The sequence below is a fragment of the Strigops habroptila genome, chromosome 8 (assembly GCF_004027225.2).
Source record: "Strigops habroptila isolate Jane chromosome 8, bStrHab1.2.pri, whole genome shotgun sequence".
Lineage (NCBI taxonomy): Eukaryota > Metazoa > Chordata > Aves > Psittaciformes > Psittacidae > Strigops > Strigops habroptila.
In genome coordinates this window covers 1135156-1162154 of record NC_044284.2, presented here as the reverse complement: position 1 = coordinate 1162154, position 26999 = coordinate 1135156, and the positions used below count along the sequence as shown (strand labels likewise).

The 26999-nt window shown below is 38.6% G+C and overlaps 1 protein-coding gene across 1 annotated transcript in view; it reads left to right on the top strand.

Moving 5' to 3' along the window:
- The window catches only part of LOC115611631 (hornerin-like), an 88390-nt gene that overhangs the window by 17273 nt on the left and 44118 nt on the right, over nt 1–26999 (top strand). Inside the window, exons 3-13 of the mRNA XM_030494867.1 lie at nt 15440–15635; nt 17929–18065; nt 18344–18435; nt 20244–20352; nt 20792–20818; nt 21165–21203; nt 22062–22106; nt 23812–23853; nt 24852–24893; nt 25779–25811; nt 26661–26696. Of these exons, the coding sequence (XP_030350727.1) occupies nt 15440–15635; nt 17929–18065; nt 18344–18435; nt 20244–20352; nt 20792–20818; nt 21165–21203; nt 22062–22106; nt 23812–23853; nt 24852–24893; nt 25779–25811; nt 26661–26696 (798 nt within the window). The remainder of the gene's footprint in view (nt 1–15439; nt 15636–17928; nt 18066–18343; nt 18436–20243; nt 20353–20791; nt 20819–21164; nt 21204–22061; nt 22107–23811; nt 23854–24851; nt 24894–25778; nt 25812–26660; nt 26697–26999) is intronic.

The window sequence follows — 26999 nt, the reverse complement described above, 5'->3', positions numbered from 1 at the left end:
AACATGCTAAGCCAAAACCAAGGGAATTATTATGTTTTGGCCTAATCTCATTTTTGGAGTAAGGTAGTTCTACAGGAGGAGAGTCTTCTCTTTAGCTAGAAAAGCAAAAGCACTGTAATTAGATCCATCATTGCAAATTCAACCATATAAAACTATGAGGTTTGAAAAATAATCACTGTTCTCAGTACTTGAAATACAGATTATGTTTTCAATTACTTTTGGGGGGGCATAACCACAGTGGAAAAAGGAAGCTGATATTCTTATGTGATCACTTTTCTTCTGGCCCAAAATAAATGCATTATTGAATGACAAGAATTGCCAATATTGTGTTGCTCTAATAAAAATTGATTGTTTTCTTTTGCAAAACCCAGTAAGTTGGATGCCTTCAAATGAATTTGCCCAGATTTTCTGTTGGGTTTTTTATTCTTGCTTTCCACTTGTTTTGCATGAAGCTGCCACAGCATACTTAGGAACATGTGTTTCCTAACAAGCTCATGTTTCTGTAGTGAGGGAATGAGAATTGAGGTTACCATCAATCAAGAGGCCAGAAAATTGTGATGTGCCTCAGCCAGCATCATCATAAATTAAGGGATATCCCAGTTTCCTACGGCTCCAAGTCATCACCACACAGGTCACTGTCAGCCCTTAAACTTTGGGTTGCACCCTTCCAACAAAGTGGCTCTCTACAATTAAAAGACACTTAAACACTTGCAAAGTATAAATTATAAATATATAAAATGTTAGGTACCTTGCAGCTAACCACATAAACATTACAACTTGAGGTTTCTTATATATATGAATTATAAAGAAAGTTAATTTTTCTACTCTAAACTTATTAACACCATACATTACAAATACGAATTAGAATGAAAGCTAATTTTTATGCTCTGAAGTGATAAATTTCCTATAGTTACCCATTAAACATTTAATATTGATAGAAGAAAAGGAGCACATTTCATTCAGAATGAATGGCTAGGCCATTGATCATTTTGTTGGTTACCTGTGACCTGCTCTTGTAACTGTCTGTATGGGGGGGGTTATATGGGAAGAAAATGGCAAGCTCCTGACTTTCAAAGACCTGTCATTGTTCTTACCAAATGGGAAAGAGCTGATTTGAAGGTAGTTGTTAGTATTCTTCTCAGTCCTTTAGAGCTACTTCGGGGTCACTCAGACCTGAAGTTTGGAAAACAAACTGGAAATTCTGTACTGTTTACCGTTCTTACTTCAGGGATTCAGTCCAGTGGAGGACTTGCTTCTCTGGATCCCTCTCCTCCCTTTTATTTTCTCATTTCAACCATTATATGCTCCTACCTTCTTAGCAAGGCACAAGATTTTGTGCAATTGAAGAGCTCTGCAGTCTTGGCACAGTAGTTTCTGTAGCTGCATGGAATAGTATGTCCTTTCTCATTTCACACAGTTCAAATGAGATGGAAGGAAGCAACTGAGGAGTTTGAGAATGAGATGAGCATGAGACACATATCATTTTTGCCCACCCAGATATCCAAATGCATATCAAGAGCAAGATTCAGTGGGAAAAAGTAATTTCTAACTTCTTCCTTTAAGTGTTTTAAATGCCTCTTCACATGTTCCTGAATTTGCATGAATTTATCACATACATTCTTCTTCCTGACACTTCTTTTGGAGTGGTTTATTTTCGCTATTTTTTGCGTACCAACTCTATAGCACCTTGTCCCTGCACAATCCTTCAGTGAGCATTTCAGTAGAAGAAATAGGCCAAATTTTAATACTCTCGACCTTGCCCAGTCCAGTTTATCCACTCCCAGCTGTACATCTTCTAATGCCTACCTTAGTCATGCCAAGCTCACATTTTTCTCCACTGAGTGATAGGTTCTGCTGGCAGACACTGCCTTCTGAATTAAAAGTAGGGCTCATTCTCAGCTGTAAATCTCTGTGTAGTTACAAGCAAGTGTAGATTTGTACAGACCTGTCCGTGATGTCAGCTTACACAGTGTAGTTACTGCATTCCTTTTGCTGAAAGCAAATATTTGGAACTTACGTGCCCTGATTTAATTTCAAACCCACAGAATCTGGAGTATAAACACATGCTAGGAAGCCCCAGCTTTAGTGGATGATCATTTTTAGGTGTTGGATATAAGCCTTATCAGAGTACATCTATTTTTCAGTAATCTGCAAAACAGGTGAATCCTTCTTAGTTTAAAATTTGGAGTAAAGTTAATCCAAGAGGTTTTGGAGGTTTTATGCTGTCTCTTATACTATATCTGCTATGGTTTGTCTTGCAAGAGCCTTTAGAAGCCATAGATACTAAAATTATTCTTGTTGCAAGGGCTTACAAGAGCACAGAACAGGAGTGGTCCATTCACATACTCCTACATCTAATTTGTAACCTTAATGTCATAATTCATAGTTTGTCGTCTACTCAGTGTACTGCTACTAGCAGGATTTAGAATCATAGAATCATAGAATCGTAAGGGTTGGAAAGGACCTTAAGATCATCTAGTTCCAACCCCCCTGCCATGGGCAGGGACACCTTGCCCTAAACCATGTGGCTCAAGGCTCTGTCCAACCTGGCCTTGAACACCGCCATTCACCAATGCATTATTCATTGCCACCTTGAACCACCTTGAACACCAATGCATTATTCAGTAATGCCAAACAGAAACAACCACAGTGGTCCCGTGTTACAACTATTCTATTTCAACACTCATTTGTGATTGAGTTTTTTAAAAATGCTATAGTAAATGGTAAGTTTTCCTACTTTTGGGGACTTTGACTGATTATCTCATGTGTATTTCCCAAGGTGCTGGTTGTAGAACAAATATTTTAACCTGTTGAACCACACTGTGTATTCTGGCCGCTTACATATCATAATTGGTCTTTTGTTTTACTTGGGTTGACATGAAGCAAGTCATTTGGTGGTGGAACTCAACGCATTGCTACTTGAATGGATTAGATAGGAGCAGTTCCTAGTGCCACCGCCATTAGAAGATTTTATTTCTGCTATGGTTGTAACAACAGTCCCAGTAATGCCGTGAAAGCCATGCCTTCACTTTGAGTATGTGTTCTGTAGACAGTGATACAGGAATAGCTTTCTCTGTCTCTTGTATACTGTTTTCACTAGTACATAATAACACTGTTCTGATTCCTTGTCATTTAGTAACATGCATTTGGTGGAAGTGAACGCTTTATGAAGTTCCTTTTTCAAGTAAAGAGGTGGCTTGTTGTTTCCGCTGGCTGTGGATATCAAGAACTTGTTAAGGTATCAGTAGTGGGGTATTAGGTATTTGCAAACAGTTTATATAAACAGATACGTTTACTTCAGGTGACCTTTTAATTTGAAGAGAAAAACAACACACGTACATTGACATTTTGCCAACATTAAAACATAACAGATGATTTAGGTGACCAGTATTAACCCCTTATCAAAAATTAAATGAGGATTGCTATGGTGGAAGCAGAACATCAGTTTCAAGTTGTTGCCTCAAAATAAGTTACCAATAAGTTGTTTGAGGCTGTAGGAGATAGTCATGACATTTTTCATGTTGTGCTGTCCAAAAGCCGTATAGAAGAGTATTTGATGTCATGGCCTTTTCTCAATTAAAGGACTATAAAACAAAACCAAAACCAGAAAATATTGATGAGAAGGAGAGAGAGGACAGGACAGGACACTGGAGAGAGGTGAGACTTTGGGAAGTTAGAGTATGTGTTACTAACATTAGGTACCTACATCCATAGAGAAGTTCTAGAAAAGGTTATGTGGCTTTTTTTAGAAATTCTAAACATCTGTGGTTCCCACTGACCAAATTCATTTTCTTATTCCTTTTTCACATGTGCATTCAGAAGCTGTAGTTGCATTCCCATTTGAGAGTAAGTGAATGCCTGTTAGTTCAAGACTCATTGTTTGCTAGAATATCAGGAAAAATCAGCAAGGAGCTAACATCTGTGCTGCTGTCTATGACTCTGATCTGTCACATAGTGGGATGCACTAGTCTGTAGCAGGATTCAAAGCCCACAGGCGTGTTTCTAAATCTTTTGTAGGCTGGTGCTTGCAGTTAGATTCTAAGACTAGAAAAAGGATGTGTCATCCTCTAAAGAAGGTATCTCCACAGACTTACCAATTCATCTTGACTTTGGGGTCCAGACAGTGTGCATAGATAGCACAAGAGAAGTAAACCACAAACTTCTTGGTGACTCACTTGATTAGCCAGGCTTGTCTGTGTAATGCAGAATTGTGATATTGATGTGACAAAGTGACTCTCCTAAAGCCTTCCCACCAAGCATAATCATGCTATTACTGTTGACTCTGACAGCAGCTTCCTTCCATCCAAGATGCTCAGCACATTTCACAACCATTAAGTCTCCCAATGAAATAGTTATCCAGCATTATCCCATTTTCTAGATGAAGCACATGGAGATTAAGGACTTGCTAGAGTCACACAGGAAATTTGTGACAGAGCAAGGAATAGATGGCAGCTTCCCCTGCCTATTCTTTTGGTTACAAACTGACTCTTTCTGTCCCCAAAGAAAAGGTACTACCTGCATTTGGAGCAGCACTACTAATGTGTGAACTGAGAAGGTGGATTACTAAATCAGTTTAAAACCCCCAACAAACAAACAACTCAACCCAACAACAACAAACCCCACAAAACACAAAAACCATAAAAGCAGCTCTGCTTCTTTACTATTAATTTAATGAAGGAATTCAGCTATTATTGGTATAGGATTGCTTTTGAGTAGATACAGGTTATAAAGATGCAAGAATCCTAGACCTGACTTTAAAGAAGGTGAGGGAGGGGAAGGGGGATTTCAGTAGTTTGTTGCAGCACCAGAAATCCAGTATGACCAGCACAGAAGAAAGAGCTGTTAATCTGGTCTGGAGTCTTGAACATACTGGTTTATTCTTGGGCTGCTTGATTTGGCTGCAGCTGAATGTCAGCATTTCTGTTTACACTGAGCAAAACGCAGTGTTCACTGTGTGGGTCACAGGGATGATGGTGGTGTTTCCTCTTCCCCAGCATGTGAGAAAGGCACAGATCACTTTTGTGGCTCATATATGTATCCACGTTAATTCCTGTGCTGTGTATGAAGAGGCCCGTATTCAATTGCTGACTCATGGGATATGCCCAGTTCCTCAGTTTGCAGATTAGCACAGATAAAAGAGTAATGTTTCTCTCTTACCCCATCCAACACAGCTCACTTCCCCTAGTGGGTTAACCAGTGTCCACAAATACACACTGACTGTTCTTTTACTTCACAGAGTTGGTTGCTCTATTTATTGTCTGCTATGTTGAGCTTACAAAAAGACCAGCATTCAGAGGAAAGACTGTTTGTCAAGATGCATCTGAAATGCAAATTAAAATGATAGAAGTTAAAAGTAAATCAAATTACAGAAGGTATTGGTGCCATCAGGATCTTGTGAAGTTTCAAAGTGTTTAACTTAGCAAGCTGTTAAACTATTAAACAGTAAAAAAATATAAATTCTATTACGTGCACAAAGTAGAGCTTCAAAACAACAGATTCAGGGTGTTTGTTCAAATTCAGGAAGAAAACAATCAAGTCAAGATGCTATGAAGACATTTCTTCAGTTAAAAGAAAGCTTGAGCAACTGAAGATCGAAGATGAGGCTCAGGTTTCTGCTTTACCAGCAAGAAAAAAGAGACATGATGTGCCCTTAAGTTTTTCATCACCCAAAGTAAGCACACGAACTGTTCTGATACACAAACACCCAGTGAAATAATATGTGAAATACATCACATAAATGCTTACACATACAAATATATCAGAGATTTTAGTTGGAAAGTTGGTGTAAAAGTGAAATACTTTAGCATGTGGGTTTTAGTTTTTTAAGATTATTCTATTTTTTACTGTAAGGGTTGTATACTTAGAGATTTCTAGCTGTAGTGTAAGTGTCTATGTAGGAGGTATTCTGCTATTTGTGGTTTGTATGTGTGTATATATACACACATAGTATGACATGGATTGTGTGAAACTTGGAGCTGATTTATGTTGTGTACAGAAGGAAGGTAGGGTTTTTACATGCAGGAGTAGAAATTGGGAGGTTTGCACCCTGAGTGTGTTCTGAGAGAAATATGTATGCATCTTTGAAAATAATTACTGCAGATATATATATATTTGTACAGTATTATCCTGCCTAGCTACATAGTTTTAAATTAGAGATGTCCGTGAGGAGGAATTCCTGGCAGAGGTGTAAATAAAACAGAATCTTGGAGATAATCATGCGTCCTAAATGAAACATCAGGAGAGCCATTAACTAGGGATCATGCTCAGCCTGACTCTGACCTGGGCTGATGAAGTTTCTTCTTTCAGTCAAGGTTAGGGTGGAAGATGGTACTTATGAAATCTTAAAGATGCTGTCCTACGCAGAGAAAGGGGTTGAGTGAACTCTTCAGGGAGTGTCACTGAGTGCTGACAAGGACTGACGCATACCATGAGTGGTAGCAGACTTTCTATATGACCTTGGCCGAGTCACTTAATCCCTCTGTGACTTGGTTTCCTCATCTGCAGAATTAGGTACAAATAATAATCCGTCCCTCACAAGGGAAGCTGTGGGGATTACTTCATTACTGTTTGCCAAGTGTGTTCAGAGACAAACAGAGAAGATGCAGTGAAAATGTGATTAGTTATTGCTGGAGACCTGTACAATCTCAAACACCTTGTTGATCATGTCTTGGAAAACATATTGTTAATTGGCTGTTGCTTGGGAGTCTATTATCAGTAACCACATGAGCCTGTCGTACCATCCCTCTTTCCTCTGCTGCCTTTATGCTCTTGTATTCAAGTAGTTGTGCACATTCTGTGATGGCTGCTTTTGGCTTCTATAAATGATGAACCTGAGACACCCCTGCCCAAAGCTAAAGTCCCATTCTCTTCCCTAGGAACATCTGTATAGATTGACATAAAGGTAAGTAATAAACTTCCTTTAGTTACAGTTTCAAAGAAGTGGATCCCAAGTGTTTAAGTTGATTTTGAAGTCCAAGGAATGGCCACTAGTGTGACCATCTTCCTCTCGGCCAGGAGATTGAAAAAAACTCTTACAAGCTGCAGCTCTGTGCTTATTAGTACCAGACACGTGCATTTTCTGATCACATAGGGTATCAGTTATGGATATGCAACAGCATTTCTCTCAAATTAGCCACAACTCAATCAGCCTAAGCAGTCAGCATTTTTGAATTCATGACACTGAATTGACAAAGTGAATTTATATCAGTCAGTGTTTTGTATCATCGTGCACCTATAATACTTTTGATCCAATACTGTCAAATTGGTAGAAGCTCTAAAGCTAAACTTACATTACTGAACCCTAGCTGCTCACTCATGAATGAACCAATATATGCATTACATTAGCTCCACTATCCAGGTGAATCCTTTAGGCTACAGGAACTTAGAAATAACCTGCAAATCTATTTCAACTGTGCTTGAAGTTTTCTGGATCCAAAGATACGAATTACATACAAAGAGAACTTTAGAATCATAGAATCCTAGAATGGCTTGCGTTGGAAAGAACCTGAAGTTCCAACGTCACACTGGACCATGTCACCCAAGGCTCTGTCCAACCTGGCCTTGAATGCTGCCAGGGATGGGGCAGCCACAGCTTCTCTGGACACCCTGTGCCAGCGCCTCAGCACCCTCACAGGGAAGAGCTTCTGCCTTAGATCTAACCTGAACTTCCCCTGGTTCAGTTTGAACCCATCACCCCTTGTCCTGTCACTCCAGTCCCTGATGCAGAGTCCCTCTCCAGCATCCTTGTAGCCCCCTTCAGACACTGGAAGCTGCTCTGAGGTCTCCACGCAGCTTCTCTTCTCCAGGCTGAACAGTCCCAGCTTTCTCAGACTGTCAGTAATATCAATAGGATGTATATGTAAGAGATCATTTAACTTCTCTGTGACTGTGAAAAGTGTGAATTTTGATTGTTAATCTTAAGGCTTCTGTTTTCTTTTGGAGTGCGAATCCCACTACTGGGATCCCTCTTCTACAGTGTCTTCTATCCCATGAACAGATGTTTACATTTGCTTAATGATGCCCGTGGAGTCTGGTAAGTCACTAACGAATGGTAGTCACAGTGGCTTATATGAAGTATTGCCTATGTTTGCAGCCACACCCAAGCACTCACCTTAAAGCACATAGGACAATACTATTTGTTAGCTTGCACAATGCACGAGATAAGATGGTGCAACGTTCACATGTCATTGCTGTTGTGTGTGCTGTCCATGTCAGGTGTTTCTCCTGAGCAGCACGCAAGTCTATGGCATTGATAAGCTATGCACAGTCTTTTTCACCCTCCTCTACTGTGGCGAAAAAGGTTCAGTAGAAATAATCCATTTGATCACTCCCTTCCTACTCTTTTGTAGTCAAGTCAAACCTTTTTTTTGCTCACTAATTCTCATTAGGCTCCCAGTGACATCACCTGACTAGGACTTTCGGGGTGTGGGCCATTGTTATTTATAGAGCACCAGACTTTTAGACTACTGTTGGCAGGGTTTAAATAAGACAAGAAAAGCGCTATTATGAACAAAGACGAGAAATGAAAGACAACAAGGAGTTGAAAGTTTTTAATATGAGAGAAAGGATCATTTTTGTATCTTTTTTCCCAGTAAAAATGTAAGTTTGCGGAATTATCAGTTACGTGTTTATTGAGTGTACATTTAATATATCTCTTTAATAGTGCCACATATACTATGTAAATTTTAGTTGGCTCTTACAATGCACTATTTTAATGCAATCTTCTTTTTCTGAAGAACAACACTATACTCAGTTATAGCTAGAGCTATATTGAGCAGTAAGTCATTCTGCTGCATTATGTGTTGGTGTATTTTTAAGAAGGCAATATAATTATTGAAAACAGGAAGTATAATGTTCCCTTATAAATAAAAAACTGTGGTAATACTTAAAGGCCTTGGAAATAGGATATAAAGATTGACACACTAGTGTAAGGCAGAAGAAATACTGGTTTTGAAGGAAAAGTAAATAAATATATCTCTTCATATAATCATTATGATACAATTCACACAGCCCAGTAAGGATTCTCACCACTAAATTTAGGCTAGAATGTGTTTCAAAATAACCTCAGTTAAGTACTTTTGAGTTGCAGAAAGTGTGCTGCAGGATTGCAGCAATGATAACATCCACTTAATAGCACTAATCGTGAACAGTGAGCAAACCACTTTCATTTAGAGATGAAATGTAGGGTATTCCAGAAATATCTCTTGTGGGTATTTCTTGTGATTGTCAGTGTCAGGAACACAAATTTTATTTTTAAGATTTAAGAAGGAATTTTTCTTGGCCTTCCCTCTTTGAGCAAGAAGGAAACAAAGACAAGGACTGGGAGAGCTTGGGAAGGCAGCTGGCACGAAGAGGAGGCAATGATGTTCAGTAATAACTGGTTTCTTTGTCAGCACTATGGAAAATAGCGTTTGGAAGAAATAAAGTTTCTTTCTCTCCCTTCCCACTCACTTTTATTGTTGCATGAAGTCAGTTTGGAGTACTCAACAAAAGATGTGTATGGTTATAATCTCACCTTTTCCTATCCATAAAACCACTTCTTTTGCACATTTTCTCTGAAAATGATTTGGAGTGGTGACTGGATTATCATTCATTGTCTCCCAGCACACCTGAGGTATCCAAGCAAATAGTCTGTCAATTCTCCCACGAAGACTCAGTGGTGTATCACTACTGCTTACTGGAAACATCAAAACAATTTGATAAGGTTACCAGACCCTGATGAAAATAACCCTCACATCTTTGCCTTCTTATTTATGTTGACATTAGCTGAAGCACTGTTATGCTTTCTTGCATTTCCAGTTGCAATGTACCAGACCAAAAAGAATCTTTGGCTCAGAAGCTGCAGAGAGCAAGCTGAAGGCTGTTGAGGGTCATGAAGGCGGTTGGAGCTCCCAATGTCAGTGAGGAAAAAAGAAACAGGCTGCTTGGTCCAGTTTGGTTTGAAGAGCTTTTAGCAGAAACAAAATGTTTCTAGAAAACTCCACCAGCATTTCCAGTCCTTTATTCAAGCAGATAGATACTCTTTTACTTAGGTGAGTAGCTGGCTGGCTTCCCTTTTGTCCTCTGTGTACCCCTTAAAACTTTCACCCACTGCCCAGGAGGGATCCCCTTTCTTTCAGTGTTCTGGAGTCTGGCTTCCTGGCTTGTTCCTAAAACGAATTGGTGGCGCAAGTCTAATGTGTGTATTTTAAAGCAAGACCAACAAACTCTACATGGGCTACTGTACATTCAGGTATCTTAAAAAATAAAAATAATAAAATAAAATAGCTAAGATTCCCACAAGAATATGCACAAAGGCATTCCAAGCACCAGGGAAGCCCATGTGCTTCCAGCATAGAGTTGATCTGCTCTGGTACAGTAGTTTCAGTACATAGCAAACTTTGTAATCATGGTTTTACCAGAGTCAGGAATTCACCACTAGTTCAGTCAGTAGTTAATTCGTGATCTCCAAATTGTCCTTTCAAGTGTGGAGTCCTGAAAAGACTTCTTTTTATTGGCAATTCTGGAGCACAGATAGATTAAAACTGAATCAGTGCCCTAGGTTTGATTCAGTGGAAATACTGTTCCTTTGAAATAAACCACAAACAGTATGTTGTGTAAGAGCTGGGGCAGCAGGTTTACAACTCTCACATTGTAAACTAATGGTCTGAGTCTTTACCAGCTTATTCAATATAGTATTTTATTAGTGTTACAACCAACATAATCATCTTGCTTGTCTTATCTATGCTTCTTTATAACCATGATATTACCAAGATTACAGCAATTCATTGCCTGACATTTGTGTGTCTGTCTGTCAAACCAAATATTCATGGAGAACTGATTGCTGCTCTGAGTAGCCTGGAGTAATAGTTGTGATCCCTCTGGTGACCTCTTAGCATCTCCTAGCTGGTAGTGAAGGAGGTCTTGCATACATGCATTTGTTTATGTGTTTCTAGGGCAATCAGTTGCCATTCTTCTCCTGTGTCACGTATTTGATGGTGTTGTCAGTAAGCTGTTGTATTTGTGGTGTGTAACATGCATTTTCATTGCTATTTACAACATTGGTATCAATGGGTAGTTTGGTGGTACAGTAAGAGAAGGCAGATTACAATCTCTTCCCCGATGGATAGTAGCAGATAGGAAGTAATGTCTTTCATAATGGAATAATGTAAATAAAATGCTCCTCATTAATTAAATGTAATTAACTGAAAGGGAATACAGTTAGTTAAATACACTAAATTTTAAAAATAGAGACTGTAAAATGCTATCAGCATTTTGAATTGTAAGTACATTTTAATGCACGAACATCAAGAAGTTGAAGAAGATTCTTGTCAAAAGTCTTTGCTTCATGGATTTCCCGGTATTCTCCGGTTAAATGGAAACGTCTGTCATACTGTTAAGGTCCTTGAATCCAGAGGAGGGCAAGAAAGCTGATGAAAGGGCTGGAAGGAAAGTCCTATGAGGAGCAGCTAAGGACTGTGAGCTTGTCTAGCGTGGAGAAAAGGATGCTGAGGGGCAACCTCATTGCCCTCTACAGCTTCCTGAGGAGGGGAAGTGGGGAGAGAGGTGCTGAGCTCTTCTCCCTAGTATCCAGTGACAGGACGAGGAGCAATGACCATAAACTAAAACACAAGAACTTTCGCCTCAGCATGAAAGGTGAACCACCAAGAGGGTGGTCAAACACTGGAATGTGGTCAATGCCCCAGGCCTGGCAGTGTTTAAGAGGCATTTGTACAATGGCCTTAGCCCTGAAGTGGTCAGGCAGGTGGACTAGGGAGATGATTGTACATCCCTTCCAACTGAAAATATTCTATTCTGTATGTCACCCAGCTTTCAGGCTTCTCCCAGCCTTCAGCAGAGACCTTGTGAAAATGCTTCTGAAAAGAAAAAAATAAAAGGTTAGTTTTTAATGCAGGTCAGATACAATCAGTTCAGACCCTTCCCACAAGGTGCATGAGATAAAACAGCCTCAATAACTCTTTGCTTTGAGGAAATGCTTGGTGGTATTTGTAGCATCATAGAATCAACTGGGTTGGAAAGACCTTGAAGATGATCAAGTCCAACCGTTCCCAGCACTACCAAGGCCACCACTAACCCGTGTCACTGAGGACCTCCTCTACACGGTGTGTGAACACTTCCAGGGACAGTGACTCCAGCACTGCCCTGAGCAGCCTGTTCCAATGCCTGATTGGAATTGTCCATGTCTTTTCCAAGTGTAAGAAAGGCACAGGAAAGTGAAAAACCAGCAGCAGAGTATCTCCTAGATACACCCAGAGACACTCCGAGGTCAAGTCAAACCGACCAGTGTAGAATATTTTAGGGGAACCGCTCATGAAGTATTAGTAAGTGTTTTGTGTAGCGTACTCGTGCCGCTGTGATCAACACAGCAGTTGAGGCTATCACCCTGGAGAAGCCTTCCCCGTGCCAGGTGCCGAGTTAGAGGTCGGAGGGACATGACTCAGCCATGAGGAGTGTGGCGCGTGTTGTCCTCGCCCCATCTGGGCAGCGCAGTCCCACCTCTGCTGTCCTCATTTCCAGGGCAGGAGCACGGCCGGCCCTGATTGGCCACGCCAGCTCCCCACCTCGCCTCGGATTGGCTGAGCCTTCCACCTCCTCCCTCTCATCTTGCTGGGCCACCAGCGCTGCTGGGCTGCAGCTCCTCCACGCTGACCACCGAGGGACCGGAGGTGCCCGCACGGAGAGAAGGTGTGTTGGTGGGGATGTGGTGGATGGGTGCACGCTAACTGCTGGTTCTTGTTCTCCGAGGCTAAGGAGTAAGTCTGTGGCTCATCAAGAGCACCTAGGAGAAAAGAAAGAAGGAAAATACTCATTAAGGATGCGATTAGAAAGGGGTCTACAGGACTGTTGGCAGGTTGGGCTTGCCAGGACTGTGTTTTTTCAAATTACAGAGAAGTGTTTATCCCATTAGTTAAATGCTCTCTATTTAAAGGCTTTTAAAACAACTTTTGTCTCTATTCAGAAATTTGCCCAAGGCTCTGGAGAAGCAAACCACCAAAGTACCTCTTCCCAAGTCCACTAGATTTTGAATGCTGTAGCTAAGTAACTAGCACCTGGGGAGTTAATTATTGGCCTCAAGTCGTAGTAGACTAAATGTGGAAGTGGATATTTAAGGTAGCAGCTCAGGTACTGCAGAGATGAGGGCCGTGTAGGCTCAGAGGAGGAAGGGATTGTATCTGTGACAAAAATAATTAGAATCCATTAGATAAAGGAACTGAGAAGACAGTCATTTTTTCGCAATTATGTCTGATTAGAAGCTTGCAAATGATATTTAGTTGACAAAATTCCCTGTGCTTCTATTTTATAAATACTTACTTTTAATTTCTTTACATTTTCCATGAAGAAAAGGTCAATTTGTGATGCAAGATAGCATGATTGCATTGAATATGTATTGGAACTCAGGGTCCATGGGAATTATTTTCTTCTTCTGCCTCAAGTTTGGACTTGGAATTTTGTAAGATGCTGCTCTCTCCCTCTTCCTCATCTAAAACCTGCTTCCAAAGGATGGCATGATGAGCCTCTTAGGATGGCTCTGGAACTGTTAAGTCAGAGAGCTGATGCATGGAGAAGGTATCTCGGCTGTGTTTCAACTTGTTGTGCTTGTGTTTCTGGCTCTCTTCTAGTCAGAAGAAGAAGAAAGAAGGTTTCAGACTGTTTTCCTTTCGTGGCAGAGTGTAGCTCCAGACAGTTTTCCAGTCCTGGCTGAACTAGTGCTAAGGACTCTGTGCTTTGAAATAGAACATCTAATTAGAAACAGATTTTTTTTCCACCTCTCCGTGAGTCAGACAAAGATTTCAACAACACATAGACTGGTTCATATTAAATCACTGTTTACCACATCTGTCAGTATAATAGCACCTACATGCTGTATTTAAAGTTTAATTAGAGGCGGGCCATGTCCAAATCGTCACAAGAGATGGGACAACCACACCCAGCACACTGATACCAAAACATGATGCTGCCCAGGATCCCATTGAAGTGACATTTTCATGGGACTTCTGGGAGGGATAGTCTTCATCTGCTTTAAAGACATGATAACTTGCATGTGTATCTTTCCTGATTGCTGCACTTACTGGTTGTGACACCATGCAAACCTCCATCATCTTCCTATAGGAAATCTTTCAACACTTCACAGCCACCTCTTTTATTATCTGTTGACTCAGTGGCTTTTTAAAAAGCTGCTGAAGTTCAGAGTTAAGTACACGGGTGTTTGGAATTGTGTCCTGAAGTTTTCCCTGCTGCTTCCAGATGCTTGTTACTTAATTCTTTAGCACATACAAAGCCAAACGGTCTTACACATTCACGTGCAAATGAAGATACACAGGTAGATGATACAAACTGAACATATCTCTTATGTTGTGTTTGGAAAGCTTTAAAAAATCTCAAGTAAATATCTCCATTCTTTCTGTTACAGCCTATTGTATCGCACAAGGCTACCCTGCAGCAGACAGCATCAAATATAGTGTTTTATTAAGTACTACTTGTGATTTAACAGTTGTATCAGCCTTTTTGTAGCTGGAACAGTGATGATATTCATAAGGTGTAATGGCCTTACAAATTTTGTGGTGCCATGGTTAAATGTTTGGACTTTGAGCATGGCCCATAAAATCTGGCATTAAACGCCTGAGAACCCTGCTGGGAAATGTTTCCTTTCTTTGCTGGAAACAGTTTACTGTCAATGTCAGTGCTACAAGTGAATTATAAAGAAAATACATTTACTTTCCACTGACAATCCTTGAAGACTGGACTTCAGTTCTGCCTCTTCGTTATTTTTGTGAATTTCTGTACTGGGTATAATATTCTTATCCCATACGAAGCGTGCAGAACAATTTAGTAGTTTTAAGTTGTTTAGAAGTTCCAAAGGACTTTGCAGAAGTCTTTTGTTAAGTCCTTCAGGAAACAAATACCTTGAAAAACTTCTAAGAGTTCTCTGGGGCAGTTAACAATAGATTTCTTGCCTGTCTCTTGGAAGTGGGAGTAGGCAAAGCAGTCAAAAGAGACCATGCTGATCACGGTTAGAGCTGCAGAAAGCAGTCTGAGAGACCAAGGATTGTGTCTTAGCTCTTGAATAACAAAGAAGCTGAGCTAAATCTGCTGGCTTAACGAGGAGGACATTTGTTTAAAGCCTTTTCTAGCCCAAAGCCGTAATGCAGCAGACAGGGTTGTTCATGGATTGCTGGCGTGTATGTAACCAGAGATTCTAAACTTGTGTTAATAATTCAGTATTTTCAGATGGAAATACTTGTGTCATATATTGCACTGCTCTGCCAGTGTATATAGGTAGTTTATTTTAACTTATTTTCTTCAAAAGACAGAAATACAGTGAAAGCCCAGCTCTCTAGTCTTGTTCTGTTTCCTACCCTGGAGAAAAGCAGGTGTTTGTCAAACATGGCAACTACTCAAAAGAAGTCACTTTAAACTATATTGTCTTTTTGTTCCACAGATGAGGAGACACTCCAGCTTCGTTTTTTTGTTCTGTGGGATATTTTTGCCCGGAACCCTTGGTTTTCCACAGACAAATACCTCAATTGATTGTGATTCTCTGTTACCAAACTATGAAGCTGTCCCACAGACATCTGCACCGCCTTATATTATTGCTGTATCTTTTGATAACTTTGAGCCAGGAAATGAAGTCCAAGGTAAATAATCTGAATTTTTATCTGTCTCTGCCAGAATTGCCCATTGTCACTAAAATTCCCCCATTTCCCTCTCAGCTTAGTTCAATTTATTTTTTTATTTCAATCTCATTCATCTATATATCAGAGATACTAATCTTTTTTGGAAATGTTTTATATATGTATGCATATATTTGTATGTACATTTTATTTCTCTTTTTTTTTTTAATATCATGGAATAGTTAGGGTTGCAAAGGACCTTAAGATCATCTAGTTCCAACCCTGCCATGGGCAGGGGCACCTCGCACTAATATCTCTCTTTTTTTCTCTTCCTTAGCTAATAAATACATCTTAACCTTATGCTGTAATTTTTGTGACAAGGTTAAAATGAAATGGGATGATGACTGGCCAAACTGGACTAATAATTAGTTGCTCTTCAACTTCGTATATGAGTATTTGCTGTTGTGTCAGGCCTCTGCAATACAAAGGGATCCTACTCAGTAGATGCTCACATGCTGTCATCTTACAGGAAAATAAAATCCCAGGGTGCAGTATAAGACAACTCAGGAGTGAGACATTTTGAGTCATACCTCTAAGAGCTGCATCCCAGATTTTATCATATTGCAAGAGGTGGACCTATTGTGGCTTAAACCAACCTATTTATCCTCTTAATCCCAAATTGCTCTCTGGAAGGAACACCCTGACAGCCTTGTTTCTCCACACTATGATGCCATCTCATGGTGCTATCACACTTTAAGTGGCTTGTGAATGCTTCTTTTTCTAGCCATTTGCTAGAAGAAGCATGGAAGTGGGAGTCATAACCTGTCACACATCTGTTGTATCTCAGTAGCTGACAAAGAGCATTATTCACTAACGCTATTGCCTAGTTCACATTCTGTTTTACCTAAGCCCAGTCGTATGGATGTGCTTCCACAGAGAGTGGTATGTAGGGAGGAGAATGGAGAAGTGCCCTATTACAGCTGCCATTCTTGGAAAAACATGTGTGAATAGCTCTTACAAAGATGGGAGGGCTCTTTGATAGCTATTTTTAAAGTATTGCCAGAAAAATGATGAATGGACGGATTTAAGTATAGACAGACTCTTCTGTGAGTTTATATGGGATTTGCCATGGCAAAAATATTGAATCCCAAATGCTACTAACCTTGCTTCTCCCCCTTTTTCTTGTAAGCATGCCTTTCTTGCTTTAGCACTACTTTTTATTGCTTCAAATTGTGAAGTGTCCAGTACCTGATCTCAGGGAGCTGCATTGTTACCCTCCAGTTGAGTTCATTGCAGTTTCACCTGTGGCATGTCATGTGTCAACACTCTTCGCTCTTACACTCTTACAGTTGTATTTGTGCTTGATTTAATAGTGTGTTCAAGTGTTTGATGTCATCCCTGCTATGAGACCTGTGAAAAATTGGTGAATTAGGACTGAATTTGGAAGGCTAATTATGAAGGTGTTATTGTCAAGAAATGATTGAGCCTTGCCTTGACTTCTGTGCCATTCCCAATTTATCTGTCCTTATTTTTAATGACTACACATACATGTGGGCATAAACCTGTTATTCTGATTGTATTTGTGAAAGTGCCTAATACTGGCATTAGCAGAGCAAGTTTATGATAGATCCTGACAAATTCGGTTATGCCTCTTGAAATTTACTTTTAATTGGGATATGCACAAACTGTTCTCTTCCATAGTTTTCTGAGCTCCTTCAGTAACAATCTGAGTCAAATTGACAAGTTCATAATTACTAATTTTTCATATTTTATAGAGAAAATGAGAGCCAAACTGTCTGGTTCTTCTTTTTCCAGTTGTAGCGCATGAAAAAGGGGTTCTGCAATTCAGCATTAGGCAAAAGTTAATCTTTTCTGTTCAAACAGATGTGGAAAGAAATGTAATTCTCTGTAGCTATTTTGACTCCATAGGCCTAATTAGACAGAAAATAGATAACTTTTGGTCAGCAGGGCCATTGGCTTGTGTTCTGACTATGCGTGTGGAGCAAATGAGATTGGTGAGAAAGCTGTAGTCATTTGGTAGAGCAGGATTGCTTTTAAAATTGCCAATAAATCATATATTTCATGTTACTTTAAACAGAAATGCCTCTCCAAATTTCTTCCTTTTCCTTTGTTGTCATTTTCCTGATTATTAGTAAAAATTGTCATAAACCCCAACATTTTAAAAGGTGTACAATTTTTAAAGCACTTTCTGTACATGCAGTCTAGTGCTTTGAAGTGAGGGAAATCAGTTGTGAAACATTTAAGAGCTTTTAGTTGTGTATGAAACTCAAATTTCTCAAAATGTCTATTTTCACAGTGACTCTGGAAGCACTTAAAGATGTTGGGTTTAAAGGATTTAGTCTACAAGCTCGAGAAATAGATGGAGATGTTCCTGTTGGTACCTTTAAAATTACAGATCCAAACACTAAAGGCATGGAGTGTCATAATGTGACGGTACGTGTTCAGTCTTTGGAATACTTACTCGAGCTTAGTTTCCTTTTAAATACTTTAATCAGAACTGATAGAAGTAGAGAGCATTTTTTTATAGGGCAAAGTTATTTCATTAATAGAGTTTAAAAATTTAGACTTGCACAAGAAATACATGTCTCTTCTATATGTGGTATGAATCTAATAGAATCTACCTGGCACTTTTTAGGAGGACATCAATCTTAAGAGACAAAAAAGTAACTTTTATATTGTCTATAATTATATGTATTTGGTTTTAATTGCAGAATTCAGCAGTAAGTCATGCCAATTCAGATGTGAAACAGAAAGTTACAACAACGTGGATTGCTCCCCATGATGTTAAAGATCTTCAATTTGTGTAAATAGTTGTTTTTCTTCTTTTTTTTGCCTTGAAATTTTATTTCTATGGATTATTTTGCTATGGGTCTGTGTTGCTCTTTCTGATGTTCTTGTCTTGCCACAATTGTGGGTTTTTTCATAGTCGTAACTTCCCATTGTGTCCATTAAATAACATAAAAGTGTAGAATCATGGAATGGTTTGGGTTGGAAAGAACCTTAAAGCTCATTCAGTTCCGACCCCCTGCCACGAGCAGGGACACCTTCCACTAGAGCAGGTTGCTCCAAGCCCCTGTGTCCAACCTGGCCTTGAACACTGCCAGGGATGGGGCAGCCACAGCTTCTCTGGGCACCCTGTGCCAGCGCCTCAGCACCCTCACAGGGAAGAACTTCTGCCTCAGAGCTCATCTCACTCTCCCCTCTGGCAGGTTAAAGCCATTCCCCCTTGTCCTTTCCCTACAGGCCCTGTCAAAAGTCCTTATCCAGCAATCTTGTAGGCCCCCTTTGGGTACTGGCAGCTGCTCTAAGGTCTCCCTGGAGCCTTCTCTTCTCTAGGCTGAACAACCTGAACTCTCTCAGCCTGTCTTCCTAGGAGAGGTGCTCCAGCCCTCGGAGCATCTTTGTGGCCTCCTCTGGTCTCCCTCTTGTGTTAGGGGCCCCAGCACCGCACACAGTGCTCCAAGTGGGGTCTCACGAGAACAGAGTAGAGGGGCAGGATCACCTCTTTCAACCTGCTGCTCACACTCCTTTTGGTGCAGACCAGGATACAGTTGGCTTTCTGAGCTGCAAGTACGCACTGGCAGGTCATGTTGAGCTTCTCATCAATCAGCACCCCCAAGTCTTTCTCCTCAGGGCTGCTCTCAAAATGTTTTTCCATTTTAAGGTATAATAATAAACATAAATATTTATATTTACATAAATATGTAAATTTATATGAATATTTAGATTATAAATTATTATAATAACATAGAATAAACACTGTCCTACAGATATTAATATATGTAAATAATTCCATTAAGCACAGTGTTATTAATGGATCTTTGAATAACCAGTTTTTACACTTTGGCCTCTATAATTACAAGAGTAGCAATATGAATGTAACTAGTTCCCTGAAGAAGTGAAGTTCAAACTAATTAATTATAACTTTTTTCATTTTGAACAGCAGAAGAACAGTAGTTTGATGTAAATGCTTGTAAGATAAATTTAAGAATAAGTTTACAACCCATGAACTAATTGCTGCAAACAGGAGAAGACAGATTTATCCTACGTTCAGTTCTACTTTTCTTGCAGATCCAAAGCTTGTAAAAAATATCACCTGATCTACAAAAATGCATGCTTGATGTAGTTGGAAAATATTTAAGTATTTGATCTTATGATACTGTTTGAAACATAGATTTGCAATAGGGGCCTTGCTTCATTAAATCTTGAGGAATACAAAAAGAGGCAAAAGAACACAACTTAAAACCACAATCAGTTCACCATCATAGAGATTGTCAGAGCAGGAAAGAGGTGTGACAATTGTTATGGACATCTGAGCTGATAAGCCTCAGCGGAGTCAGTGCTTCTTCAAATTGTGTCCATTCCTCTTCTGCTCCTTCTCAGCATCTATTTTATTGATCTTCAAAATGGTGCTGGATGATAACACAGTAACTGGAAAAGCAAAGTGTTCTGGAAAATGATGATGTTCTTTTCAATCTTGGACTGTACACTCTTAAAATCAAAACAGAGTGGGTTTTCTTGGCTGGGGGCAGGGGAGGGAAGAGACTTAATTGGTATTTTATATCGAAATACTTTGATGGAAAAATAATGGTTATTCTGTTCTCTCTCCAGTGCAACTGTTGTTCAAGATCTAGAGAAATTCTGGGTTGGAATTCAAAGCAAAACTCTCACACCTACACATTCTGAGTCAGTTAATGGGACAGGAAAAAGTAAAAGGAAGGTATGTTTTGAGTGAAAGGAAACTAACAATCTAGTTATTAAAACAATCCATAGCATAAAGACAAAGAAAAGCAAATTGGTCATAAGGAGAGCTCTATTGTACTTGTGGTGTACTATGCTAATCTGAAGCATAGAACACCAATCTGAAGCCTCAGTCACTGGAACTAGAGCTGTGTAGCATATTATTAGAAATGAGTTTAGTTACTCTTTAGCCAAGAATTGTGTTTGTATGAAACATCTTAAACATGATTGGCAGCTAAAGCAAAGAAAGTCTGTTCAAATGTATAGTATTGGTTCTTGACTGTAACAACAGTGATTTATGTCATCTTGCGATCTAACCAAGAGTGAACACCTTGATTTTGTCTCTTGCTCCTCTTTCCTATAATTAGTTGCTTTTTTTTTTTTTCCCCAGTAAATAATTTGTACTCTTTTCCCCACAGGTTATGATAGCACTAGAATGTAGGAAGGTAAGAGCAATTTTCTTCAATTTCCCAATTTATAGAATTCCTGTCTTACTGGCCCAGTTGTTTCATGGTTGTAGCATAAAGGTCATGTTGCCCCATTCAAATTACTTTCCCAGCAAGATCTCATTTCTGCCTGTATTTATGTATGCAGTTTTGAATTTTTATTTTTAAGTAGTTAATGTCAGTTTTTGGATCAGAGTGTTACAACGTGTGAGGTATTGTAAGCAATGAAACACTTGACTCCTTCACTCAGACCATGAATGTGCATTCAGTTGATTTCCTGTTTAAAATAGTGTGGTACTTATACACCAGTCAATAAAAGGTAACTGGAACCTGTATTTTCTTGCAGCTTGGGGGGACTTACTCACCACAAGGCGGATGTGTCATGGTAAGTATTCTTTCTCCAAAGACACTGAAACACTGCTCATTGCTCAAGACCTCAAGAGTCAAAACCTGCTTCTACTCATATATTTATCCATCTCGTCGCTCAATTCATTTTTCTTTTTGGCAATTTACCTTGGTTGATGAAAGTCCCAAACTTCCTAAATGCTTGTCAGCCTTGTTCCCATTTCCTCCTGCCGCTTCTCTTGAGCTAATCTGGAGTAACTTTCTAAGAGAAGTTTCCTTTTTTCTGTCTTCACTTTTTAGTCATAGTGCTTGATTGCTTTTAAAGATCACTTATTGCAACAGCTCTGAAACCTTGCCTTTAGCAAATCATGATCTACTTACAGAATTCAGCTATTCGATTTTATTTTTCTGAAAGCTATCACTTGCAGCTAAGTGAAGAAGCCTCTTTTTCTTCCTTCCTTTCTCCCAGAAAATATGCCCTACATGCCATAGTGTCTAGTGATTAGGTAGTCATATCAGTAAAAAGTTTTCATATACTTTTTAATCACCTTGACAGCGTAGATCTCCTCCTCAATGATGGATATCACACGTATGAGGCCAGATAAAAAAGGGTGCGAGCAGCCGAATTATATTGATTTTTACCAGCTGGTTTGGTATAGTTTTGATTATTTGATTTTAGCTTTTGATTATTTGATTAAAGATTCAGAGATCTTTAAAGATCTGAGATAATTTTAATAGTATCAGTAGAACGAAGTCACAGAAAACTATTTTGTGTGTTGTTCTTTTTCCCACTAAGTAGATCTTTCTTTCATAAAAAACTAAGATTTATCTAGACAAAAATTTATCAAAAAAATCAATTTTCTGCAAAATAATAAATAGCATTTTGGTTTCTTTCCAGGTTGGACCTTCCGGTTCCTCTCAGAGCACCTATTCAGGCAGTTCGGTAAGAGGTCTAACTTCCAGTAACCTCAAACAACCAAAACTCTGTAACTACAGAGTTCTCAGATGACTTAATACTGTACTGAAATACCATCTCTGCTAGTTGATGCAGAATGAGTTATTGTTCCAGTGAACTGTGTGTTCAATACCTGAACTAGGTTCAGCTTCCTACACTCTGTTGAACTCAGTAGATTGCTGTCAGTATTCTTACCTACAAAATGCTTCACCACCTCTGATCTCACACATTAAACACTTTTATCAAGCTTTAGCTTTCCTTTTGAGGAAAAAGGAAGATTCCTTCCATCTTCCTAGGGGATTCCTACCTGTGTATGCAACACTGGATTCAGTCAAGCTGGTTTGTTGCTGATCCCTAGGAGTGTTTCCTGGGATCTAAAGCCTTCGCATATAGAAACATGAAGGGTGAGGCGTCCCTGCCCATGTCAGGGGGTTCGAACTGTATGGTCTGAAGGTCCTTTCCAACCCAAACCCTTCTATGATTCTAAGAAGTAAAAGAATCCCCTGCATTGTGTGCAGTTCCTTTCAGAAGGGGGAAGCTGCAGAGATGGGATAACTTCTTTTCCATTTGTCATAATGAGAATGATAATTTTATAAAACGAGCATAAGCATTTGTATTGTAATCCAGATATATTATTATAGAATCATAGAATAGTTTGGATTGGAAGGGACCTTAAAGATCTTCTAGTTCCCACCCCCCTATTGTTGGTCTCCATGATCTTAAAAGTGTTTTCAACCTAAATGATTCTGTGGTTCTATGGTATTTATAAAACACAGAACCATAGAATCATTTGTTTTATAGTTTTAGAATTATACTTGTGTTTCACTACCTTCTCCACAAATTTTCTCCAAACTTCACCAGATATTCAGGTGTATATTAAAGCTCCACTGTAATGTCTGTATTACTTTTAACAGCAGATTATATTTGCAGTTGAAAATTTAGGGACTTCACTGTCTAGTTAGCCTTTTAAAACGTCTGGGGAATGTATGTCTGCATTCTCACTGATTGCTTTCACTTCCTTAATCACAGAAATGGATACTAGTGTTCTAGTTAATTACCTCCAATACCATAACATGCCTGTTTGCACTTGAACTGTCAGATGCTTTCTGGTATGTCTCCAGTTTCTTGAACTGAGATTCTCAAAGATATATTTCTTACTACTTATTAGTGAATTATCTGGTTTCATTAGCTCAATCTTCACTACTTGTAAGTGGAATTACCAGCCTCTGAGAAATACCGATTGTTTTGATGTCTATATACTAAATACTCATTTTCGTCATTGTATTTCCTTCAGATATGACATATACTCTTTTCTAAGAGTTAAGTTACTCTTTTCTAAGAGTTAAGTTTCTCACCTTGTCACATAACTACGTGAAGTTATTAATTTTTTCTAAAATACAGACCATTGAGTAAAACAACTTGTAGCTTTTGGAAGGTTACGTGACCAATGGCAAAGTTATACGAGATCCAGATGATGACTAATGGTTCATACTGACTTAGAATTGGTACAGCCAGATGCCAGTGAACTGGTAACCTTTGTACTTGCTTATCCCCTATTTGCACATACACATTTTCAGTTGTACAACTTTTCACACCACAAACAGCAGGGCTTGTGTTTTTTCCTTTCTCTCCCCCCCCCCCCCCCCCCCTTTATTCTTTACATGGAAATAACTGATTCCTGTTTTTATTTCAGAGTGCAGTAGTCTACACAATAAGCAAGAATGGATGTGGCCCTGTAAGCACATTTCTTACTTTTGCTTTTTTGTCCACAACATATTTATACTAACTCCTAACCTTCAATTGCATTATTTATATGAGTGTTCACGTGGGAATGTCTTTTGTAGATAGAAAATACTGGAGTGAGTAAGAAGATGAATGTTACAGTTTATTCAATGATATGAAGTACTTGGCAAACAGAGATGTTAAAAAGTTAAATAGAAACATATGGATCATGGAATCATGTAAAAAGGACTGGAAGGGGTTATCTGTTGCACTGACATTACACTCATTATACAGGTTGTCTGTTCTCTTCTACTCAAGACAAAACTGGTGCAAATTGGTCTGCATGTTCTAAGTTGCTACTCAATATAAAAAATAACAAAAAAGCTTGAAATGGTGAAATTTAGTCTTTTTATGTCGATGACAGGGGTTTTGCTTGTTTTTCGTAGTATAGCAAGTAAACAAAAACAAGCTAGTCATAGCTTATGACTAGCCACTTCCAACTAGAAAAATGGGGATGATACAGCTCCAACAAGGACAATGTTTCCAAACGTGTAAACCATTCCTGTCATGAGTACTTGTAAACTATAAAATTCATTTGGGTTTTTGCAAAGAACAACAAAATTACAGTTTGGAGGTGGGCTGTTGATTGTATTAAGAAGTGAGATTTCCTTTATAAAAGGAACCATCACTGGCGTATGCTGGATCTTGATATTTTATAGTTGATTGACTGCAAATCAGGAAGGTGTTAATTCTTATTTCTTTCAAGTTTCTGCTTCCTAATTTTTACATATATGTGTACATACACGACATACATAAGTTTGAATCACAAGCTTTGCATTAAATCTTGATCATTTATTTCTATTAATAAATGTCTTGACAGTGTCTGTTTTAAAATGTTTCCTGAGTACCACTAGATAATCACGAATATACAAGGGACTGTTGTGCCTGGTGTCTGAAGTGTGCCTTTAAGCAATTACAGAAGAGAAATAACTGATTTTGTTTTGTTCTTAGGGGGGTGCTGCTGATGCCTATAGTCAACAAGCCTGTAGAGATGTAAGTTGATTATACATGTGTTTACTGGTTGTCTACTACTATGCTCTTTACATCATCTTCTCACTGCAAATTGCATTTTGTTCGCTTCTGCAGAGTTATACTATTCTTCCTAAATACACTAGGGAAACTGGTGGCAGCCTCAAGTATTATTCTGAGGTTAAAAACCAAGATTAAAAGGTGTTACACTCACTTCTTCAGAACATAATCATGTTACAGTTGCTACTCATTGCCTATTATAAATGCCTAATTTGTTAGCTTACTAAAATGTCAGAATTCTTAACTGCATAATGCTCTTTGTCCGACAGAATAATTGTCTTTGGCTATTGCATATTGTGCAATACTATTTGGGTTTCTTTTTACAATCTTTGTGTATTAATCAAATAATTTTTTAATAAGCAATTTCTATTGTCAGTCTCATTTATTTCATTTTCACCTCAAAACAGATTTATTTCAAAACCTGACATACTTCCCATTTTTAAAATCATAAAAGCAAATAAAAAACCAACACACTCTCAAATCTCTGTTAGAAAGTGAAACCATAGCCAAGAAAGTGCTTAATTATATGCTTAACTTTAAATAAATCATTAGATATATTAATTCCCAAATGTTAAATACATTTCATCTTTGCTTACTGTGTAAGTGTAAACTCTATTTGTGATAGAGCAACGTTAATCTTATGACTACAGTAGAATGTTGGAAAATCTTTATTTCAGTCCTCTTTAAGCAAGTTCCCTCTGCTTTACTACTGCCCTAGATTTATTTACTTATAGATAAAATCAGTTTGATTTGAAGTGTAGATCCTCTAAGGAAAAAAAAGTGATGACTTTTCTATATAATTAGCAAATTATTATATAAATATATACCTGATTTCTGTTTTTATTTCAGAGTGCATCCTCCAGCAGTATTTCCTATGGCCTGGTAACTATGTGCTTTCCAATATGTTTTCAGTTTCCCAAGCTATTCAGAAACCAAGCAGTAATACCCAACTTTTACCAAACAGTAATTAAATTCATGGAAGGGGATAAAGGAGCACTATATCCAAATGGTTAAGTAGTAATGGAAATAACTTCAACAGATTAATTATATGCTTAGTGTATGTTGTAATATCAGCTTTGTTGAAGTTATTTACTTTTGTTTTGCACAGAAACTCCATTATATTTGTTCTGTAAATGAACACCAGTTACTTTTATTATGATTTTCCAAAAGTCAGTGCTTTCTTTGATAGTTACTATGAATTAAAAGTATATTTTGTGGCTTTTGCCTATGCAATTGTACATACGAGTTGCTGAAATGCAAAACTTTGCTGCACATTATTTTATGCTTCTTTTAAAACATTTCTCATCTTATGGCACATCCCATTTATTCAAGTTCCTATTTCAACAGTAGGCTTTTCAGTTTGAGTGGAGTGGAGTTGGGGTTGGTTTCTGGTTTGATGATGGTAGAAGAGATTAATTTTTGTTTCTACCACTAGTGTATTTTTATTATAAACAAATTTCCAATTTGATGTCGAATGAAACATTTGCAGCTCTGATACAGTGCTGTGGGAAGCTCGCAAAATAACTGGGGTTTGTAGGACAAAAATTAAACCAGGTGATTTCAGTCTTTCACTTATTAATTGCCAATACCTTAATATTTTTCCTCAGAATCTTATTTTGCTTTGTACTTTAGGGAAATTATGTTAGCTATAACATTCTTGTGGCAAATAGTGCTGTAATTAATTTGTCATACATTTACCTAAGCAACAAATGGATTCTGTATTTTTTACAGTCTGTGCCTTCAAGCAGTTCAGATTCCAGTAAGAAGGTAAGCTCTCCTTTTCAATTCAAAGAGAAAACATTCTTAGAGATAGCTTGGCATGACTTCTTTTATTTCAGTGGTGCTGCAGTTCCTTTTACCAGTTGGACAGAGCCTTGGGTGACATGGTCTAGTGTGAGGTGTCCCTGCCCATGGCAGGGGCCTGGAACTGGATGATCTTGAAGTCCTTTCCAACCCAAACCATTCTATCATTCTAAGGCTTCTCAAGGTTGTAACCCAGACGGATTCATACAATTTGAATCAGTTTGGTTCTTAGATGCTTTATCCTAACTAGCTGTGCTGTGGTGGCTT